At 43.7% G+C, this 18,092-nt stretch overlaps 1 protein-coding gene across 1 annotated transcript in view; it reads left to right on the top strand.

Moving 5' to 3' along the window:
• Positions 1-1,643: 1,643 nt before the first annotated feature.
• The window catches only part of LOC147890954 (uncharacterized), a 29,131-nt gene continuing 12,682 nt past the window's right edge, over positions 1,644-18,092 (top strand). The window contains exons 1-2 of the mRNA XM_087389101.1: positions 1,644-2,154; positions 2,733-4,312. Coding sequence (XP_087245227.1) covers positions 2,149-2,154; positions 2,733-4,312 — 1,586 coding nt within the window. The 5' untranslated portion in view covers positions 1,644-2,148. The remainder of the gene's footprint in view (positions 2,155-2,732; positions 4,313-18,092) is intronic.

The raw sequence follows: 18,092 nt of genomic DNA, 5'->3' as shown, positions 1-18,092 counted from the left end.
CTTTAGGCAATGAGCACAAAATTAGGAGATCTCAGACCTCATCATCATAGTTTACTTCTGTAGACCTTAGCTGGATTGTATTTTGTATTGAACTTGTCTACAAATCGTCTCCACTAGATAAGTTTTTGATCCTCCAACGCAATTTAAACCCCTATCGTATTAACCATTCAAACTTTTGCAGAAACAAAATCAGAATGAACAGCAAGATTGCATAAGACAACGACGTTGCGCACTTGCAGTGATTGTACAGAAGATCATTTCAAGCGAGCTCACTGACGGATAGAACGAGTCGTACCTTAGAGGGGAACTTTGAACATTCTCCGATCTCTTTACCAGTACTCAACATTGACAAATATGTCATTCACTGCTCAATTAAAATGCATGCAACGCTGTAATTAAAAGGCACTTCAAAATAGAAGAAACTTACCTTGGAAGACACTGCAACCTTCGTCAATAGATATTGAGATCCTCTTGAACACCTTTTCTCTTGAGCTTATGATGAACTTCTTCGGAAGATACTGTTTTGTTTTCGAGCTTCGACAAGGGAGAGTAGCCTACAAACAAAATAAGAACGTTATTAGTAATGCAGTCCGGGTAAATAAGCGGTCAAAAATCATTAGGAGAATCGAACATTCTAGATAAGGACATGCATGAAATACCTGTGGACTCCAAACCCATGTAGTTGCTTCTTTTGCCGACAGATTTCCCAAACTTCTCCTTCAAACTTGGGTGACCAAATCATCGGAAACAAAAGGAAGAAAACGAGAATGAAAACAAAGTAAAGGGAGAGTGAAGTAGAAGACGAAGTTAGGAGATCCAAGTCCAAATAGACCTCTTGCAAACGGTGTACTCTCGGTCTCCATGGGCTCTACCAAGGCATTGATAATCTTCCTTCCATAGTGAGTAGAATAGATGAAGAGTGATAGATAAAAGAAAAGTTGAGAGCAAAGTGCACAACCATTGTTGAAGAACGTGACGGTGTCTGTTTATATAGAACGTAGTAAGCTGGAAGAGCATGTAACATCGCTTGAGTGGTGGAAGCCTGCCAAGCAAACATAGAATTCAAACACAAGGCGCCATGCACCAAAGCTGTAGTAACCTAGAATTTGCTTGAGTAGTGGAAGCCCACCAAGCAAACACAGAATTGCAACAGAAGGCACCATGTAGCCAAGCAGTGCATGTTGAGGAGACGCACCACCCAAAGGATACGTGCACCAATCCAAAACGGCAAAAACAAAGAGAAATTTTAGTTCTACGAAAAATCAATTTTATATCTTTCGTGGTGCAATGTTAACTAAGACCTTCCCCATCGGGGGCAGGTCAAAAACACGAGCATCTGATGTTGAGCTGAGGAGGGTTTCACACACAATCCAGATGGGTATTCTATTCACACCAGGCCGACGGAGGCAGATGACCGTAGAGCAATGGTGTCTTTGATGGTGTGGCAGGCGACCGATGGGCATCGGGTGAGAGTTCGAACAATGGAAGGGCGAGCGAGCACGTTGTGACAGGCAGGCAGGGAGGTGGGGTCCGGCGAGGGAGCGAGGCATGAACGTGATCCCCAAGCGAATGTGGTGAGGTTAGAATGTGTGGGGATAAGGAACTCCCAAAAAGGATGAATATTGCACATTGGTGTTTTCTCTCTTCTTGACTTATATACACTCTTTTGTGTGTATGGACTGTCTTTCTCAGATACTCTTGTTGCTCTTGTTGTTTTTGTTGTGTTTCTGGCTCTCTTTCTCTGTTGCTCTGTGGATCTTCTGTTGAGCGGCAACATCTCAAGGTATCTTCGTCGCCATCTTTGCTTCTCGCAAGCCATCGCTTTGCTCCCTTGTCTCTCTCGCCATTCCCACACAGCAAGCAAGGATGCCACACCACGACCATCACGGCAAGCTTCTTGGATGACACCAAAATTGCTCTCCATATCCCCTCCCCTTCGTTTTTGGGTGGAATTAGGGTTTTGCTGTTCTTTGCTCACCGCATGCAAGCTTCCCAAGAGCTCTTTAGCGAGAGCGCCCCGCCACTCCCCGGTGGCAATTGCTTCTTTGCAGGTATTGCAGTTTATGGCTCCGCGCTGCTGAGGTTACATATGCGATCGTTGAGAGCGATGAGATCTGAAACGTAAAGGCGGGGCTCAAATTACCAAAAATGGAGGTTTTGGATTCCTGCCGTTATGCTTTGCTTGTTCTGCATCGTTCCATTCATTTTCCCGTTAGCGTCGTACCCTTTCAATTTGCAAGGCCCGATCTTTGTTCTGAAAGAGTCTCCGTTGACACGGCTTCCGCACCAGCACGATGCCGATTTTAAGTCTGTTTTCCCCTCGTTGTTTGAGAGTACTTGTTTCGTACTTATTGGCTTTTGAAGGAAAAGGGTTCGTCCATTTTAGGAATTCTTAAAGAAACTTTTTTAACGAGTCTGCATTTCTAAGTTTGTTTTGCTTTTGCTCGATCGCCTCAGAGTAGTTTTTCCTCACCGATCAGTCCGCATGAGTAGTCTGCCCACGAAAGTTCATGTTACTTTTTGACAAAGTAAAAGTTTGCGGAGCGCGTCCGATGGTTATTCATCTATTTGCCTTTACTCTTCTGGGCGAATAATGCCTTCTTGAAACAGCATGCCTTGAATCGCTTAGAGGGAAAATATCTATGTGAGCTGAGAAACGAGTTCTGTGATTATGCTATTTGTGCGAGTAGGTGGGGCTTCTTAGGAACGAGTGTTTGCTCGTCTGGCTGCAGGTTCATCACGAGAGCAAACTACAAAGTCCAAAGCTAGGGGACTTGGCGGAGACTGCACAGGTTCGAAGGAGAAGCACCAAACAGCTTCTAGAGCTTCCCCATAAGCAGCCACCTATGGTTTTCGATCCTTATGATCCTTATTCGTCTGCTATGGATAATATACCCTTGAAAGACTTGTTTCCCAATGTTAAGGTCCGTAAGCGGCCTCAGGAGAGGAAAGCTGAAGGTTCAGACATGCCTTCTCCCAGGAGCGTCGAAACCCAGGAATCTATAAGGAATAAATTAAGAGAATCTTTGGCGGCAGCACTGAGAACCTCACAGATTCCAGAGAGGGATTCAAATGCAGAAAGCAATGCAATTGATCGACATAGGAGTATTGAGCTTTTTGCAGCAGAGACTCAGGGAACAGATTCAAATTGGGGAGATGGTATCAAGAAGTCTGATCTGATGGAAGAAGGAAGCAGTTTTCTCATGGACAGAACTTTGCCCCCGATGCAAGTGGAAGAGGCACCCTATAAGAAAATGAAGGTAGAAACAGAGAGAGCAGGGAGGGAGGATGCTGACCTGGTCCATGCATCTGAAGAAGTTGAGAAACTGGCGACGGACATTGAAGCAGAGCTTTACAGGCATTTTGGTGGGGTGAACAGGAAGTACAAAGAGAAAGCCCGTTCCTTGCTTTTCAATTTGAAAGACCGTTTGAACCCAGAGCTTCGAACTCGGGTTCTCTCGGGGGAGATTTCTCCTCAGAATCTGTGTACCATGAATGCAGAGCAGCTAGCCTCAAAAGAGCTTTCTCAGTGGAGAATGGCCAAAGCTGAGGAATTTGCTCACATGGTTGTTCTCACAGATGCAGATGCAGACCAACGAAGGTTGGTGAAGAAAACTCACAAAGGTGAATTTGAAGTTAAAGTTGAAAAAGATGATGTCCTTGCAGAAGTAGCTACTGGCGGTGTACAACAGAGATTTGCACTAGGAACCAAACGAGAAACAGAGGCAAATGGTGCCGAAGTCCTTGCAGATGCCATCTTTGATAATGAAATGGACAGTAATGTAGCTGATGCAGACATGGAGGGCCTTGAGTTCTCTCCCATTAGAGATTCAATTTCTACGAGTATTGTCTCTGCTGCTGATGAGGTTTATGGTGAGAATTGTGAATGGGATCAAGACAAGATGGATAATCTGTCGCAGGAAGCTGGGTTGGAACCAAGTTTACAGGAGGATGTGGAAAAGGATGATAAATTGCCTGCAATAATGTCTCTTGATGAGTACTTAGGCTCCAAGAAAGACCGGGAGCTAAACCCAGCTGTTAAAGAAATTGCTTCAGTACCTACTGAGATGAAAATTCATGCACTTGCTCATCTTACTGAGACAAACACCCCTTTGATCAGCTCTAAAGAGAAGGTATCTCGGAAATTCGTTGGGATTCCTAAACCTAAGGCTCTAGAATCAGGGACCACTAAAAATGGGAGCTTGCTTCAAAAAGAAAGAAAGAAGGAGCATAGACAACATGAGAAACTCTGGGAAGGCAGTCTTCAGTTGTCAGGCTGCCAAATTTCACCAGTACTTGCTTTTTATAAAAGGTTACACTTACAAGCCCTTGCCATTCCTGCTCTTCTAGATATCTTGGTAATTGGACTATAGGTGATAAACAGATACAAGGATTTTCGTGGTCGTGCTGCCAATTTATGAGCTTGAGTTTTTCAGGAATCGTAGTGTCCTTACTAACTCATTTCGGAACAGTATTTTTTTGCGCTCTCATTAGTTTTAGAAGTTATGGATCTTTCTGCACATCAGAAACATGGGTTTTCCTATCGCTAGATTGTTTTTGTCATCATCTCTTGTGCTTTTGAAGTATGCAGCTCTTCTACCCCCACGTCACATGTCGGGGTAAGTAGCAGCATTGATTTTCCCTTTGCACTCTGTGACTCGTCAAACGAGATTTCTGGATGGCCTTTGTAATCTCCCTTTTTGACTGCTGTGCTTACGTAATATCCCCCCCCCCCCCTTTCCTTCTCTCTCTCTCTCTCTCTCTCTCACACACACACACACACACACACACACACACACATTCAGGCACGCATGTGCACACACTACTTCTCTCTCCCTCTCTCTCTTCCCCCCCCCCCCCCCCCCTTCTTCCCCACAACCACCAAAACAAAACCCTCTGTCCCCCCTGTTCTCTTATTCTCTATCCCTCTTTTTCTATCTTTTTTTTCTTACCTGCAATTTGTGATATTCTCAATTTGTAAGAATGCGTATATTTCAGTCTCATAAGCTATATATATGTGCAGGAAAAAAATACTAGACCTCACATCAATTTGATTTCATAACCGTTTGGATGGCTCTTTTTTGAACACAAAGCATTTAAATATATAGTAAACAACTTTAGATGGAGACGTCATTATCTTGGGAGAAACAAACTTGTAATGATCTGCAGCACGTTTGGATTGCTGGGTAATATTATGAATCTTGCAAAATGTGAACCACAAACGAAAGATTCTACTAACAAATGGTGCAATGAATAGACTGACCAGTTTACAAGTTCAGGAAGAAAATCCAAAGCACATAATAAGAGCTAGTAGTTTTTGGCACAATAAATTTAAGTGCTTAGCTTTTTAGTTTTATCTGTGAAAAACATGGACAGCATCACATCAAAAGTTTCAAGCATGAGTCACTTCATCAATCTTGCACCAACTGTTTTAGTAGTGCGTTAACAACAACCAAACTCTCGTGAACTGAGGTGGGTGTATGGTTATAATCCACGTTCCAAATTCTCATACTCTTATCACTAATTAGCACACACCAATTCCTTCCATAGGGAAAGAATGCCTCGGTGATTGGGTAAAAAAACCAAATTGTAGGGAAATGATGGTTTATGTATATATGCGAATGTAGCTCTATTATGCTTGCATAAGTCAGTTCCAAGATCAAGGCTCTACGTTTCCTTGAATCCTTGTTAAAGGAGGCAGATTGTGCTTTTCTTTTCTTGGAATCAGACACGTTGAATGTAGTTGGCAAGGTGGGTTTTGTGAAGCAGCGTGTTTTAGATAATCTGGGACACCTACCAGTAATACTTGAGCTTATGGCTAGAGGTGAAGGGTGTTGCTGTTACATTGGACCAGCCACTCATTATGGTCAAAACATAAAACAAAGAAGCCCTTTTCATTGAAAAGTAAACTCTCTAAATGTTTATCTATCTCAGGTTTAACTTTGCAAGAATGATTTTTTGCACGTTTCAGAGTTTTTCTGGCCATGTTTCTTGCAATTCCAGGACCTGTGGGATATAAGGTGCATCCACCTTTTTACTATACATGAGAATATTCAAGAAACAAATTTTAGCGGTGTTTGGCAAAGTGTATTTTACTGCTTCCAGAAAATCATTGCTAGATTTGAAGGTTTCATTAACAAAGGGAAGGACCTGTGGAGTTCTGTAAAAAAATTGCAACAGTCGTTAGCATTCATGGCCCACTTGATGCATGGCTTGATTAATGCCGACACTGGGCTTCCGAGCCTCGAGTTTCAGCATTTCTTTGCTCTAGCTTGCTCTACTGCCTCGAGTTCACCAGAATCAAAGCTGGCTCTTCACCTATTTTGCGCAGTATTGAACCTGTGGTTTGATGTGTCCGGGAAAGTTTGTATGCATGCCCAAAAGATTTGTGTAGCAAATTCATTTTGCAAGGCACCAAGCTGGAGCTTGACATGTTCTGAATCATCTCTGGTAACGATTATGACCTGTAGGTGGTAACATTTTAAGGACGTGAAAGCTATGTGCTATGGTTATCTCCACCTGATTGGTGCTCTACAGTGTGTTTTTTCAGTGGAAGTTTTTAATAGCCCGAAGAAACTGTAGTGTTGGTTGCTGAAACAAGCTCGAGAGAGGGCTGGACTTCTTGTGGACTTGGAGAAGGGTCCACAATATGCACTGCAGATAAACGCGGAAAAAGTGGGCTTGTAAACCACTTTTAATCTTGGTTTCTATGGGGAAGGCAGCGTTATGTGTCCATTCGTTGCTGTGAGATCGAGAGGGAAGAAGGGGATGAACAGCTGCATATTTTAGAAAGGGTCATATTTCATGAGATGGGGCCTTCTTGAGCATGCCCCTTGTGCCTCTATGAGATCCCTCCTATGTGCAGGGTGATCTCTGACCGTGATTGCTTAATCTTGCCAAGGATACACTCCCTATTACAGCCGTGAAAATTCACTGTTATAAATAAGTTACAAACCTGTGTTTACAGTCCAATAATAGGACCGGCATTTCTGTCTTGGGATTCCTAATCCAATTCATTGCGTACCTATAAACCTTTAGCGTGTAAACTTGGGCTTTAAGGGAACCGTCTTTTCTCTCTTTTTCTAAAAACTGTCTGCACTTTCAACTTTGCGGGTCTCCGTCTGTTTTACCTTCTGAGTATAATCTTGTTGACTGAGCTGAGTCGTAAAGCCATAGTGCCAAAGCAAACTGAAGAGCTTTTGAAGAAAGAGCCTTTCTACCAAAGCGGGGAGATGTTTGGTACCAACGAGTTTGTAAGAAATCCTAGATTTACTATATTTAGAAATGTGCTAAGGAACAGAAAGGAGACTGAAATAGCAGAGAACAAGGAATAATTGTATTGCTTGAATGTTTGTAGGGTATCCGTTGTGTGTCATCCATACAATTGGGCCTCTCTTATATAGAGAGTGAAGAGTCATACATGAAAAGGTGTGTACTCCAAAGGGTATGTGCATGAAGAGGTGTGTACCCCTTGTGAAGGGTGTGACCCTTGATGAGAGGGTACATTACAATAGGAATGTCTCTTCAATAGGATGTCTCTTGTGAAGAGTTGTGCCTCATAGGAAGTGTCCCGTCGAAAGGGCAAGGGTTGTGCCTCATAGGAAGTGTCCCGTCGAAAGGGCATACCCTTCCACAAGTGTCCATTCATCAAACCATCCAAAAGTCTAGAAATAGAGAAAGGAATACGTCACAGATCGTGACATCCCCTCCCACTCAAAAGAAGACCCTGGTGGAGATAATGAAGTGACGTAGAAAATATCACTGTAAGTTCTGAAAATACTGCTGTAAAATGTCAGGGTACTGTTGTAAGTCTTCATCAGATTGCCAAGTAGCGTCAAAGTCGTCCAGATCTCGCCAAAGAACAAGGAATTCCGTGATAAGTCGATGTCGAGTCTCTCGCTGTCGATGGTCCAGAATACGCTCATGAATAAGGAGAACATAATCGTCTTCGATTTCTGGGACATAATCACCTGCAGGAGGAACTACTTCATCGCTTGGAATGTACGTCTTTAGCCAATAAATATGAAATGTTGGATGGATTTTACCCCATGATGGTGGTAATTCCAATTTGTAACTTAAAGGTGAATTTTTCTTAACGATCCGGAAAGGTCCATAGTATCTTAGTCGTAACTTAGGAAACACAGACTTAACCGTCTTATAGCGATGTGGGGCTACAAATAATAGCACCATGTCACCAGTTTTAAATTCCAGGTGACGTCTATGTTTGTTGGCAGACCGTTGATACCGCTCTTGCGCTTTTCGCATATGATCCCTGACTTGTAGTAGAATGTCTTGCATTTCTTGAACCAGTTGATCAGCTAGGGCCACTCGATGTTGAAGTACAAAATTCGTTGGTACAATCGGAGTGTGTCCATAAGCTGCTTGGAATGGAGTCATGCTGATGGCGCTATGGAAAGAGTTATTATAAGCAAACTCAAGGAGTGGTAGATACTCTTCCCAAGCTGCTAGGCGTGACTGAATATAATGTCGAAGCATTTCTTCCAGAACTTGGTTGACTCTTTCACTCTGGCCATCTGATTCTGGGTGGTAGGCTGAACTGAACAGTAGAGTTGTACCCAAAGATTCGAATAGTGAAATCCAAAAGTGACTGGTAAACTTAGGATCTCTGTCGGATATGATTGGAAGATGTGTTGTATGAAGAGTTTGGCTATGTCCGGAGCTTGTGCACTGCTTTTGCAAGCAACAAAGTGTGCCATTTTGGACAATCGATCAACAATTACCATAATCTGAGTGTTACCTCTGGAGGATCGTGGTAGTGTTGTAATGAAATCCATGGAAATACTTTCCCATCTTTCAGTTGGAACTGGAAGAGGCTGAAGAAGTCCTGTTGGAAGTCGTCGGCTTGCTTTCATTTGTTGACAAGATAAGCAAGATGTAACCATTTTGATGACGTCGCTTTTCATCTGAGGCCAGTAGTATGTTGCATTGAGTAACCGATAAGTCTTATTGATGCCTGGATGGGCAGCATAAGGAACTACATGATGCTCTTTTAACAAAAGACGTCGAACATCCTTGTCATGTGGTACACAGACGCGATCTTGATAATACAGAAGGTCGTCTGTATAAGAATAGGATGAGAAAATCTTCTGTTCGGAAGTCGAAAGTTGATCTTTTGAAAGAACCTGTACTGCTGTGCTGAAATCTTTATCATTGAAATACTTTCCTTTGAATGAATTCGGAACATCCACAGATAATGTAGAGATTACCATAGCTGATGCTAGAGGTAACCTACTGAGAGCATCTGCAACTACATTGCGTAGTCCTGGAATGTACTCAATGGTCATGTGAAAGTTGGCCAGAGACTCAACCCAGCGTGCTTGTCGAGCATTCACGACTGGCTGAGTAAAGATATACTTTAAAGAGTGATGGTCTGTTTTGACCACCGAGTCGGCTCCCATGAGATAATGTTTCCAAGAGCGATAAGCATGTACAACGGCAAGAAACTCCTTATCATAAACCGGATATCGGGTTTGGATATCAGAATGTTTATGGCTGTCAAAAGCAATAACTCTGCCTTCTTGCATCAAGACTGCTCCTGTAGCAATGTCGGAAGCATCGGTCATGACCTCAAATGGAAGGTTTGGGTCAGCAATAGCCATAACTGGTGTAGTAGTGAGTGCTTGCTTGAGTTGTTGGAAACTATACTCTGTTTCGGGAAGCCACTGAAAAACTGCTGTGCTTTTCAATAATTCGGACATAGGAGCTGCGATTTCGGAAAACTGATAGACCTTTGTATGGTAGAAGTTTGCCAATCCGAGAAAAGAGCGGACATCATGAACATTCTTAGGAGTAGGCCAGTTTCGGATTACCTTGACCTTCTTGGGATCCACAGAGATGCCTTGAGCGGAAATAACATGTCCCAAATATTCGAGTTGGGTTTTGAAGAACTCACTCTTCTCAATGTTGATGTAGAGAGAATTTGCGCGGAGAACTTCAAAAACTTGGTGAAGATGTTGTTTGTGCTCATGTAGGGATCTGCTGAAAACGAGGATGTCATCAAGGTAAACGATGACGAACTTATCGAGGAAAGGCCTGAAGATGTCGTTCATTAATGTCATGAATGTGGCTGGGGCATTGTTTAACCCAAAAGGCATGACTAAACATTCATAGGGTCCATATTTTGTTCGAAACGCTGTCTTGTACTCATCGCCTTCTCGTATGCGTATTTGATGATAACCTGAACGAAGATCAATCTTTGAGAATTGTGTTGCATGTAGAAGTTGATCGAAGAGGTCATCGATGCGTGGCAATGGATACTTGTTTTTGATAGTGAGCTTGTTGAGGGCTCGGTAGTCGATGCAGAGGCGCATTGACTTATTCTTTTTTTCCACAAGTAGTACAGGAGATCCGAAAGGGCTGCGACTGGGCCGAATGTGACCTTTGTCAAGTATTCGGTGTGTCGGAGTTTTGAACGTGCTTGGAGGTCCGCATTGGCAGGTATGAACTGCTTACGGAGCACGTGTTCAAAACGTTTCCATGTTAACACACTTTTGCCGTCCTTTAAGCGTCTTTGCCACCATAGAAAAGCTGTATCCTTGAGGAGGGAGGCTGCCAAGGCGATCTTTTTGCCTTGAGTGAGGTCAACAGTATCAAAATACATGCGCATTTTTGCGAGCCATTGGTAAACTGTTCGGCGATTGCGTTGACCAGTGTAGGCTTCCGGAAGTTTGATGTCAAGTCTTTTAGTTTTGGAAGCTTGAAGTAAACGGTAGAGGGCACGTAGTTCAATGTTTTCTACCTCTGGTGGGAATGAATCCGCATAGTCGTCTGGTTGCGTCACGTCATCCTCTGTATGTGTGGTACTGCGAGAATCTTGAAGTTGTTGAACTTTCTCGACCAAGTTGGAGATGCTGTCGTGAAGCTGGGAAATTTGAAGCTGCAGTAGTGATTCGCCTTGTACGTTGACTTCAGGGGTCTTTTTTGGACTTGAGTCTTTGATCTCTGGAGAGGCTTCACGCGAGCATTGCGACATATCGGAGATCCTTGTGAGAAAAGCGTGAACTTGCGCTCTAGTTTGTACCATTCTTGGAAGAAGATTCGGGCTGCCTCCTGAGGTTGCTCATGTTGGAGGGGGCAGGCGAGGCAGGATGGAACCACTCGTGGAAATCTGGTAAAGGAGGTCCTGTTTGAGGTAACACTGGTGATGCCGAAAGTGGTGTTACTGCTCGTGAGAGGACAGGAGAAGGTTGCAAAGTCCACGGATCTGAGAAGGGATAAGGAGTTGCTATCGGAAGTGGAGGATATCCAGGAGGAGGAGTGCCTTCGGAGTGTAAATACTGTCTTGGAGAAGGTACAACCTGTAGAGGAGGATATCTGGGAGCTGAAGGAGGTGGAGAGTATCCTGGAGATGCCGAAGGTGAGGGGTAAAATTCTCTCCAAAGATGGACAGCAAACTCTTGAGGAATATCGGGTTCTGGGTATCTTCGTGTCTCGTGGAACACAATCTTTATTGTGCTGAGGAAGTAATGTAATTGAGGTGCCTCACGCAAAAGATATAGGATGTGGTCCAAATCACTAGGAGGGCACGTGACACAGAAGACCCACGATGCGAAAGCTCCGAAATGGGCTGGTTGTGCAATCTGAACACGATATTGTGTGGTAGATGATGCCTGAGGTGTCCTTGAAATGCCGGGTGAATTACCAGGGGTTTCCATGCTTTAAGGGAGCGTCTTTCATTTGCTGTAATTTGATAATGACAAGAGAATCCTTAAAAGCAGAATGGAAAGACTCCACCTGGCAAGGAGAGCAGGCTATCAATGGCGCAACAGGCTGCAAATACCCAATTCTGGATCACAATAGGGGCTGGCACACCAGGCTGCTGCTGTCATGGCGAAAATCTGTTTGCAGGTTGTTTTTCGACCGAAAGGCTGGCTGGTGTTGAGCTTACGTTGTAGGCTGGAAAGGAGCAGGGCTGCAATACCAGCGGGGCTGCAAAGGGCAAAGAACCGGGCAGCGAAAAAGGTGAGGGCTGGCAGCAGAAGTGGCACGGCTGGCAGCGTGAATGGCGCGTGAAGGCGTCAGCAGGATGCGTGGGCTGGCAGCGAGATGGCGAGGCCAAGGCGTGCAGCAAATGTACGCGGGCTGGCAGCAAGATGGTGAGGCCAGGCAGGGCAGTGAAAATGCTAGGGGCTGCACAGGTAGGCTGAGCGAAATGGCGAGGCTAGGGGCTGCGCAGGTAGGCTGAGCGAAATGGCGAGGCTAGGGGCTGCGCAGGTAGGCTGCGAAATGGCGAGGCTAGGGGCTGCACAGGTAGGCTGCGAAATGGCGAGGCTAGGGGCTGCGCAGGTAGGCTGCGATATGGCGAGGCTAGGGGCTGCTGCTGCGTGGAGATCCGTACGGTGCAGATCCGTACGGAATGGGGCTGAGGCGTGTTGGAATACTGAAAGGAAAGAGTAGAGTGGACACAAAATCAGAATACTTGCTTATAGAATGAAGAAGAAAGAGGTCCTTAAGTAGGCACCTCATACAAGGTCACTGACATCACTGATGACCTCAAAGCTCCACAATCATCTCCTCAATCTGCTCCTAGATTCACTCAATCATCCTATGTGGCTTTTCCACCACCTAACTGTGCTTGTGGGCACCTAACTGTGCCTCTAGCACTCACACATAAAAACATAAGGTGTGCCTGAGGCATACACCTTGAGATATCCCAACAAACCCCCCCTCAAGGAAATGCCTCAGGCTATGTCAAGGATACATCTAGTCTCATAGTTTCTCATGCCATCTCATGGTGGTCAAGGATAAATCTATGGCTAGGTTCTCATGCTAGCAAGGGTTCCCTTGGGTGTAAGGTAAACAGAAAGGGATACAAACAGACCTTCCAATGGTTATCTCCCTTGCATGTACATGCACACAATGTCTGCAAGAGGTACCATGGAACAAAACATACACATGGCCTACATCATAAGGTGACCAGAGGTGTTTACAAAACACACACAACACAATAGTTTATTTTCATTCATTTTGGAGGACTATCCAGGCTGAGTACCTTGACATAAAAAGAAAAGAGATCTGGAGCATACATAGAGATGATTTAAAATGCATAATCTTCAAAGGATGCCTCATCTTGTGGAGGCAAAATATCCATGTCAAGGCAAGGTCTTACCACATGGGCAGTGTCTAGTGCCTTATAAGATGGTACTATGATAGAACAAGTGGATCTGAAAGTCATATCCTTCATGAGAACAATTATCTTGTCATCTCCATAGTTGTGTAGAGAAGCATATCTTAGGTGTCTGACCTTCATCTTTTTCTTGTACTTGGAGTCAAATAAAAATGCCATGAGAGTGTAGATCTCTGTATTTGCTTCCTTTTTGGCAACCATTGTTTTGGCAATCTTCAATAAGGAAGTCAGGTTGGCATTTTCATCCTTTGTAGCATAACAAGACATTGCTTTATGTTTTGGCTTTTCACATATTTGGCATAAGCAAGCCATGAGAGGCTCTAACCCAAGTATTGGGTAGTGTCTTCTCTCTTACAAGGCAAAAAGAACTGAAATACTTCCAAAGTATAGCCACTTGTTGTAGCAAATAGTAGTGACTAGTTTTCAAACAATGATGCTTCTTCTTACATGCTTCATAGAAGTGGATGAAATAAACATTTTCCAATCAAAACCAGGTCTAGCAAGTCAAAACAAAACTGAATCCACACTTGTACTGAAGTTATTGAAAGCTTCAAAAAACCAGAAATGCTAGAGTAGCATTTTATGTAGCATCATCTTCAAAAACTTGTCCAAAACTGTCAAAACTGAAAAGCTGAACTTGGAGGGCTTGTAGCTCACTCTTCAAAGCAAGGAAAAGAGGGCTTTCTGAAGCAAAAGAAAGCTCATATACCAGAGAAGGTCCAGCACAGAGGTTGGACGAAATGGTGCGCACTTTTGCCCGGGAGAGTTGCTACAGGCTGAAACTGAGTTTTGACGATTTCTCCCTCGTTACTGAACCAAATGACCTGAAAAATGGCTCAAAATCTTCGTCTTGAGGTCGCCCATCTACTCCTAAGAGGGCTCAGGCAATGGCGGAGTATGTAGGGAGTATTGAGCAACAGAAGAAATTCGCTGTTTGAAGAATGGCAGCCACCACAGACGTTTTTTCTTCAATTGCTTGCAGGTGGAAGTTCGCCCATACTAGAGGAGTTTCCAGCTCAGAGGGTTTGGGCAATGGCTGTTTGTAGATGGAGAACCAAGCTCTCAAAGATTTTGGGAAGAAAGAGGAAAATGGAGAAGAAGAAGATGAAGAAGAAGATGATGATGTGGCAGAAATGGGCTCAAGGGGGATCAAAGGGCTCTGATACCATGTTGGAATACTGAAAGGAAAGAGTAGAGTGGACACAAAATCAGAATACTTGCTTATAGAATGAAGAAGAAAGAGGTCCTTAAGTAGGCACCTCATACAAGGTCATTGACATCACTGATGACCTCAAAGCGCGGGCTGCTGCTGCGTGGAGATCCGTACGGTGCAGATCCGTACGGAACATCAAAGAGGTTCGCCTCTTTTCGTTGGGGGCTGCCTAAGGTTGGGTAGTTGCCCAAAAATTAATTGGGGGGTTTAATTAACCCTAGGGTAGCTAGGGTAAGCCTAAGGGTAGGGGCTGGGTTTATTTTTTTCCCATTTTCCTCTAGGTACCCTTTTATAGGTGCTTGGTGCCTAAAAGGTGTGCCTATTTGAAGGGGTGTGACCCTTGGAATAGGTGCACCTTTTCATGAAGGGGTGTGTCCCTGTTTTTAAAAGGGGTGTCCTTACATGAATAGGTGTGTTCTTTTTGTCCACGATGGGGTGTGTCCCTTGAGTGAGGAGTCGAGACTCTTCATCAAAAGGTGTGTCCGATGGTGGAAAAGGTGCGTCCCTTGGTTTTGGGACAGCCCTAGCACCTGAAAAGACACGATTTTTGTCGTGTCCATTCACATCAACTCGTGATGTGTGGGAGATGGAGAGGCCATAGATGACTTTAGGCAGGGTTGGCACTTAAAATTTTTACGCTCATCCTCTCCATCTCTTCCATGCACGATGTGCACGGGTATCCTTCTAGTGGAAAAGATGTATCAGATCGACGCTAGAAGGTGGGGGGCATTTCCTGTAGGCAGGAGCAAATTTTGCTCTAATACCACTGTAAGAAATCCTATATTTACTATATTTAGAAATGTGCTAAGGAACAGAAAGGAGACTGAAATAGTAGAGAACAAGGAATAATTGTATTGCTTGAATGTCTGTAGGGTATCTGTTGTGTGTCATCCATACAATTGGGCCTCTCTTATATAGAGAGTGAAGAGTCACACATGAAAAGGTGTGTACTCCAAAGGGTATGTGCATGAAGAGGTGTGTACCCCTTGTGAAGGGTGTGACCCTTGATGAGAGGGTACATTACAATAGGAATGTCTCTTCAATAGGATGTCTCTTGTGAAGGGTTGTGCCTCATAGAAGTGTCCCGTCGAAAGGGCAAGGGTTGTGCCTCATAGGAAGTGTCTTTTCGAAAGGGCATACCCTTCCACAAGTGTCCATTTATCAAACCATCCATAAGTCTAGAAATAGAGAAAGGAATACGTCACAGATCGTGACAGAGTTGGATTGTACCTTCGGTAATAACCTCTGTTCAGCCTTCTCAGCCTTATCTTGTGACTTGAGCTGAGGTCTTCAAAACCATTCACCACCCTTTGACCTTGTCCAACCTTGATTGTGAGACTCATAGAATTTATTCCCAAAAGCATTTCTCATGACATTGAAACTAACGTCCAAGATGATGCTACAAGAGTGCGATCTGGAAGGATGGCAAGTTTATTATTTATTGTAGTAATTCAGAGTATATCCTGGTGGTTTTGTACAAGTTTGATAAAAGGCTTTAATGCTTAGAATCATAAGCTTTTGTTATGGTGGGAATGAGGTAGGTAGGTCACATACCCCAGGTTTGTTGTGGTTCTTGTTCCCTTTTTCCTTAGACTTGTTTTGGAATGATTCAGGGGAATCTGTTCTGGAATGAATATTTGGACGTGAAAAATGAGTCTATGGTGGCATTGAAGATGAGCATTGTCAAAGTGGGCAAAAGAAGATGTGAATTATTTGAAACTTTTGACTATGACAGAAAAGACGCCTATGGACCATGAATCTCTACTTGTAAACATTTGTGGGCCAGCTATCCTATTGCGTGATGTCTAACGCACATGGCTTTACAATCTTGAGTTTGCCATGAAATAGTCAAACTGAATGAACTTTGTAGCAGAAGCCTAGGGAATCTGAATAAAGAATGCAAAGATGGATACATATTAAGAGAGAAAAATCTACAACATTGTGATGCCCCCTATAGTTTGCCAAGAAGAGACCGTGTTTCTTGTATTTTTGCGCAACCAATTGGCTTGAAGTACTTTCAAAACCCTTGAGAGGTGTAATGGTTAACCTTGAGATGAACCAAGATGTAAAGAACGAGTACATTTTTAACCAATGACTTGGGCTGCTGCCTCACACGTTTCTATTTGAGCGTAAACGTTCTACTACCGACCTATCAAAGTGTTGGGACAAATTGATGTAATGGATCAATACCAAGGTCTATGGTTGTGAGTGGGATCACATGAGTGAGTGTGCGAACACATGCGTGTGTGTAGGTGTGCCCGAGTTAGGTGTGATTGATTGATGATGTGTCAGTTGGTAGATGTGGATGAGTGAATTTAGGATTGTGGTGTGTGATTGAGAGATAATTGTGGATCTAGAGATGCTCTCTTAAACACATATGATGTCACTCTTGGATGTAACTTGTGCCTATATATTGGGCATATCTTTCATGAATAAACTCTCTCTTTCATCATCTTGGTATCTCCATCTTGCCTCCATGCTACTCCAACATTTGGTATTAGAGCCACTACGTCATCCTTGAGCCACTTCTAGCCATGTCATCATCTTCTCCACCTTCTCCATCCTTCCTCCAATTTTGCCCCTTTCTGTCTGATCTTGGAGCTTTAAATTCTATGAATGTATGCGACCATTCTCCAAGCCCTTTCAGCCTCAGAATTCTCTCATATAGGCGCACTTTCACTCCAGAGGGTTTCTGGAAGTTGTCCTTCCTTTGCCCATGCCGCCACGATTATTGCCGGACGAACTTCTGCTACATACGACTTGTAGAAGTAAAATTTTGACCAGGCTTCCTAGGTATAGTTGGGTGACCTTATGAGCTAGCTGCTGTTCAAATTTGAGCTCATTTGGACCAGTGGTTGAGGAGAAATCAACGAAAAACCAGTTGGGATTCGAGCAGCATGTACCAGCGAACTGATGCAACATTTCGCCCATCCTTGGCTGAGGATACTCTCTGATATATGTCCTTCATTTCTGCATAAAATTCAATAGCTCTTCTAGCTGTGTGAATTCAGCCCTCCAAGTTGCTACTATTTTTGGGTTAGATTTTTGACAGTTTTGGTTCTTTCATACTTGCTTAGTCACCAAAGAGATTGGGGCTTTTCACTTGGCTGAGTTCCTTCCATGGTTTTCAGTTGGTTCTAGCCTTGTAAGAGAGTAGACATTGCCCAAATCAAGGTTAAGACCCTCTCATTTATCCTCATGGGCACTCAAGTCAAAAGTAAGATGGACACTAGAAGGATGCAAAATGCTCTCTTAAAGCACAATGAAAAGCTTTGCAATGCCAAGATGAAGGATAAACCACATATGATTCATGAGCCTCTCCAAAGCATTGGCATTTGGACACCAACTTGGATTCTTTCATCTACATGAACACGGTGGTCAAGAATATGCACCCTATTGAATTTATCATTCTACATTTGTGGACCAGTCTCCAGACACAATGATAGCATGGAAACGACGTCGGAAGACGCCAGAAAAGGATTGCTATCAAGGGGGGAATCTTCCCCACATCTCCAAAATATTAGAATTTTTGTGTGTGGTCAACAAGGATTCTTTGCCCTGGGATGTCCGTCTTAAATGATTGCTAGTCTTATGTGTGAGATTTACCTTGTTAGATCTATGGGAACTCCCCATGCATAGTCATTGTTCAGTCTCCCAATTGTAAACCAAGAGACCAAATTTAGAGTACGATCATGTTGGGGTGAGGATGCCTAAATGAGTCTACTGCTGATG

Source organism: Dipteris shenzhenensis, chromosome 18 (assembly GCF_047967505.1).
Source record: "Dipteris shenzhenensis isolate YYH24624 ecotype China chromosome 18, Dip_SZ_1.0, whole genome shotgun sequence".
NCBI lineage: Eukaryota > Viridiplantae > Streptophyta > Polypodiopsida > Gleicheniales > Dipteridaceae > Dipteris > Dipteris shenzhenensis.
This window is presented reverse-complemented; position numbering and strand designations above follow the sequence as displayed.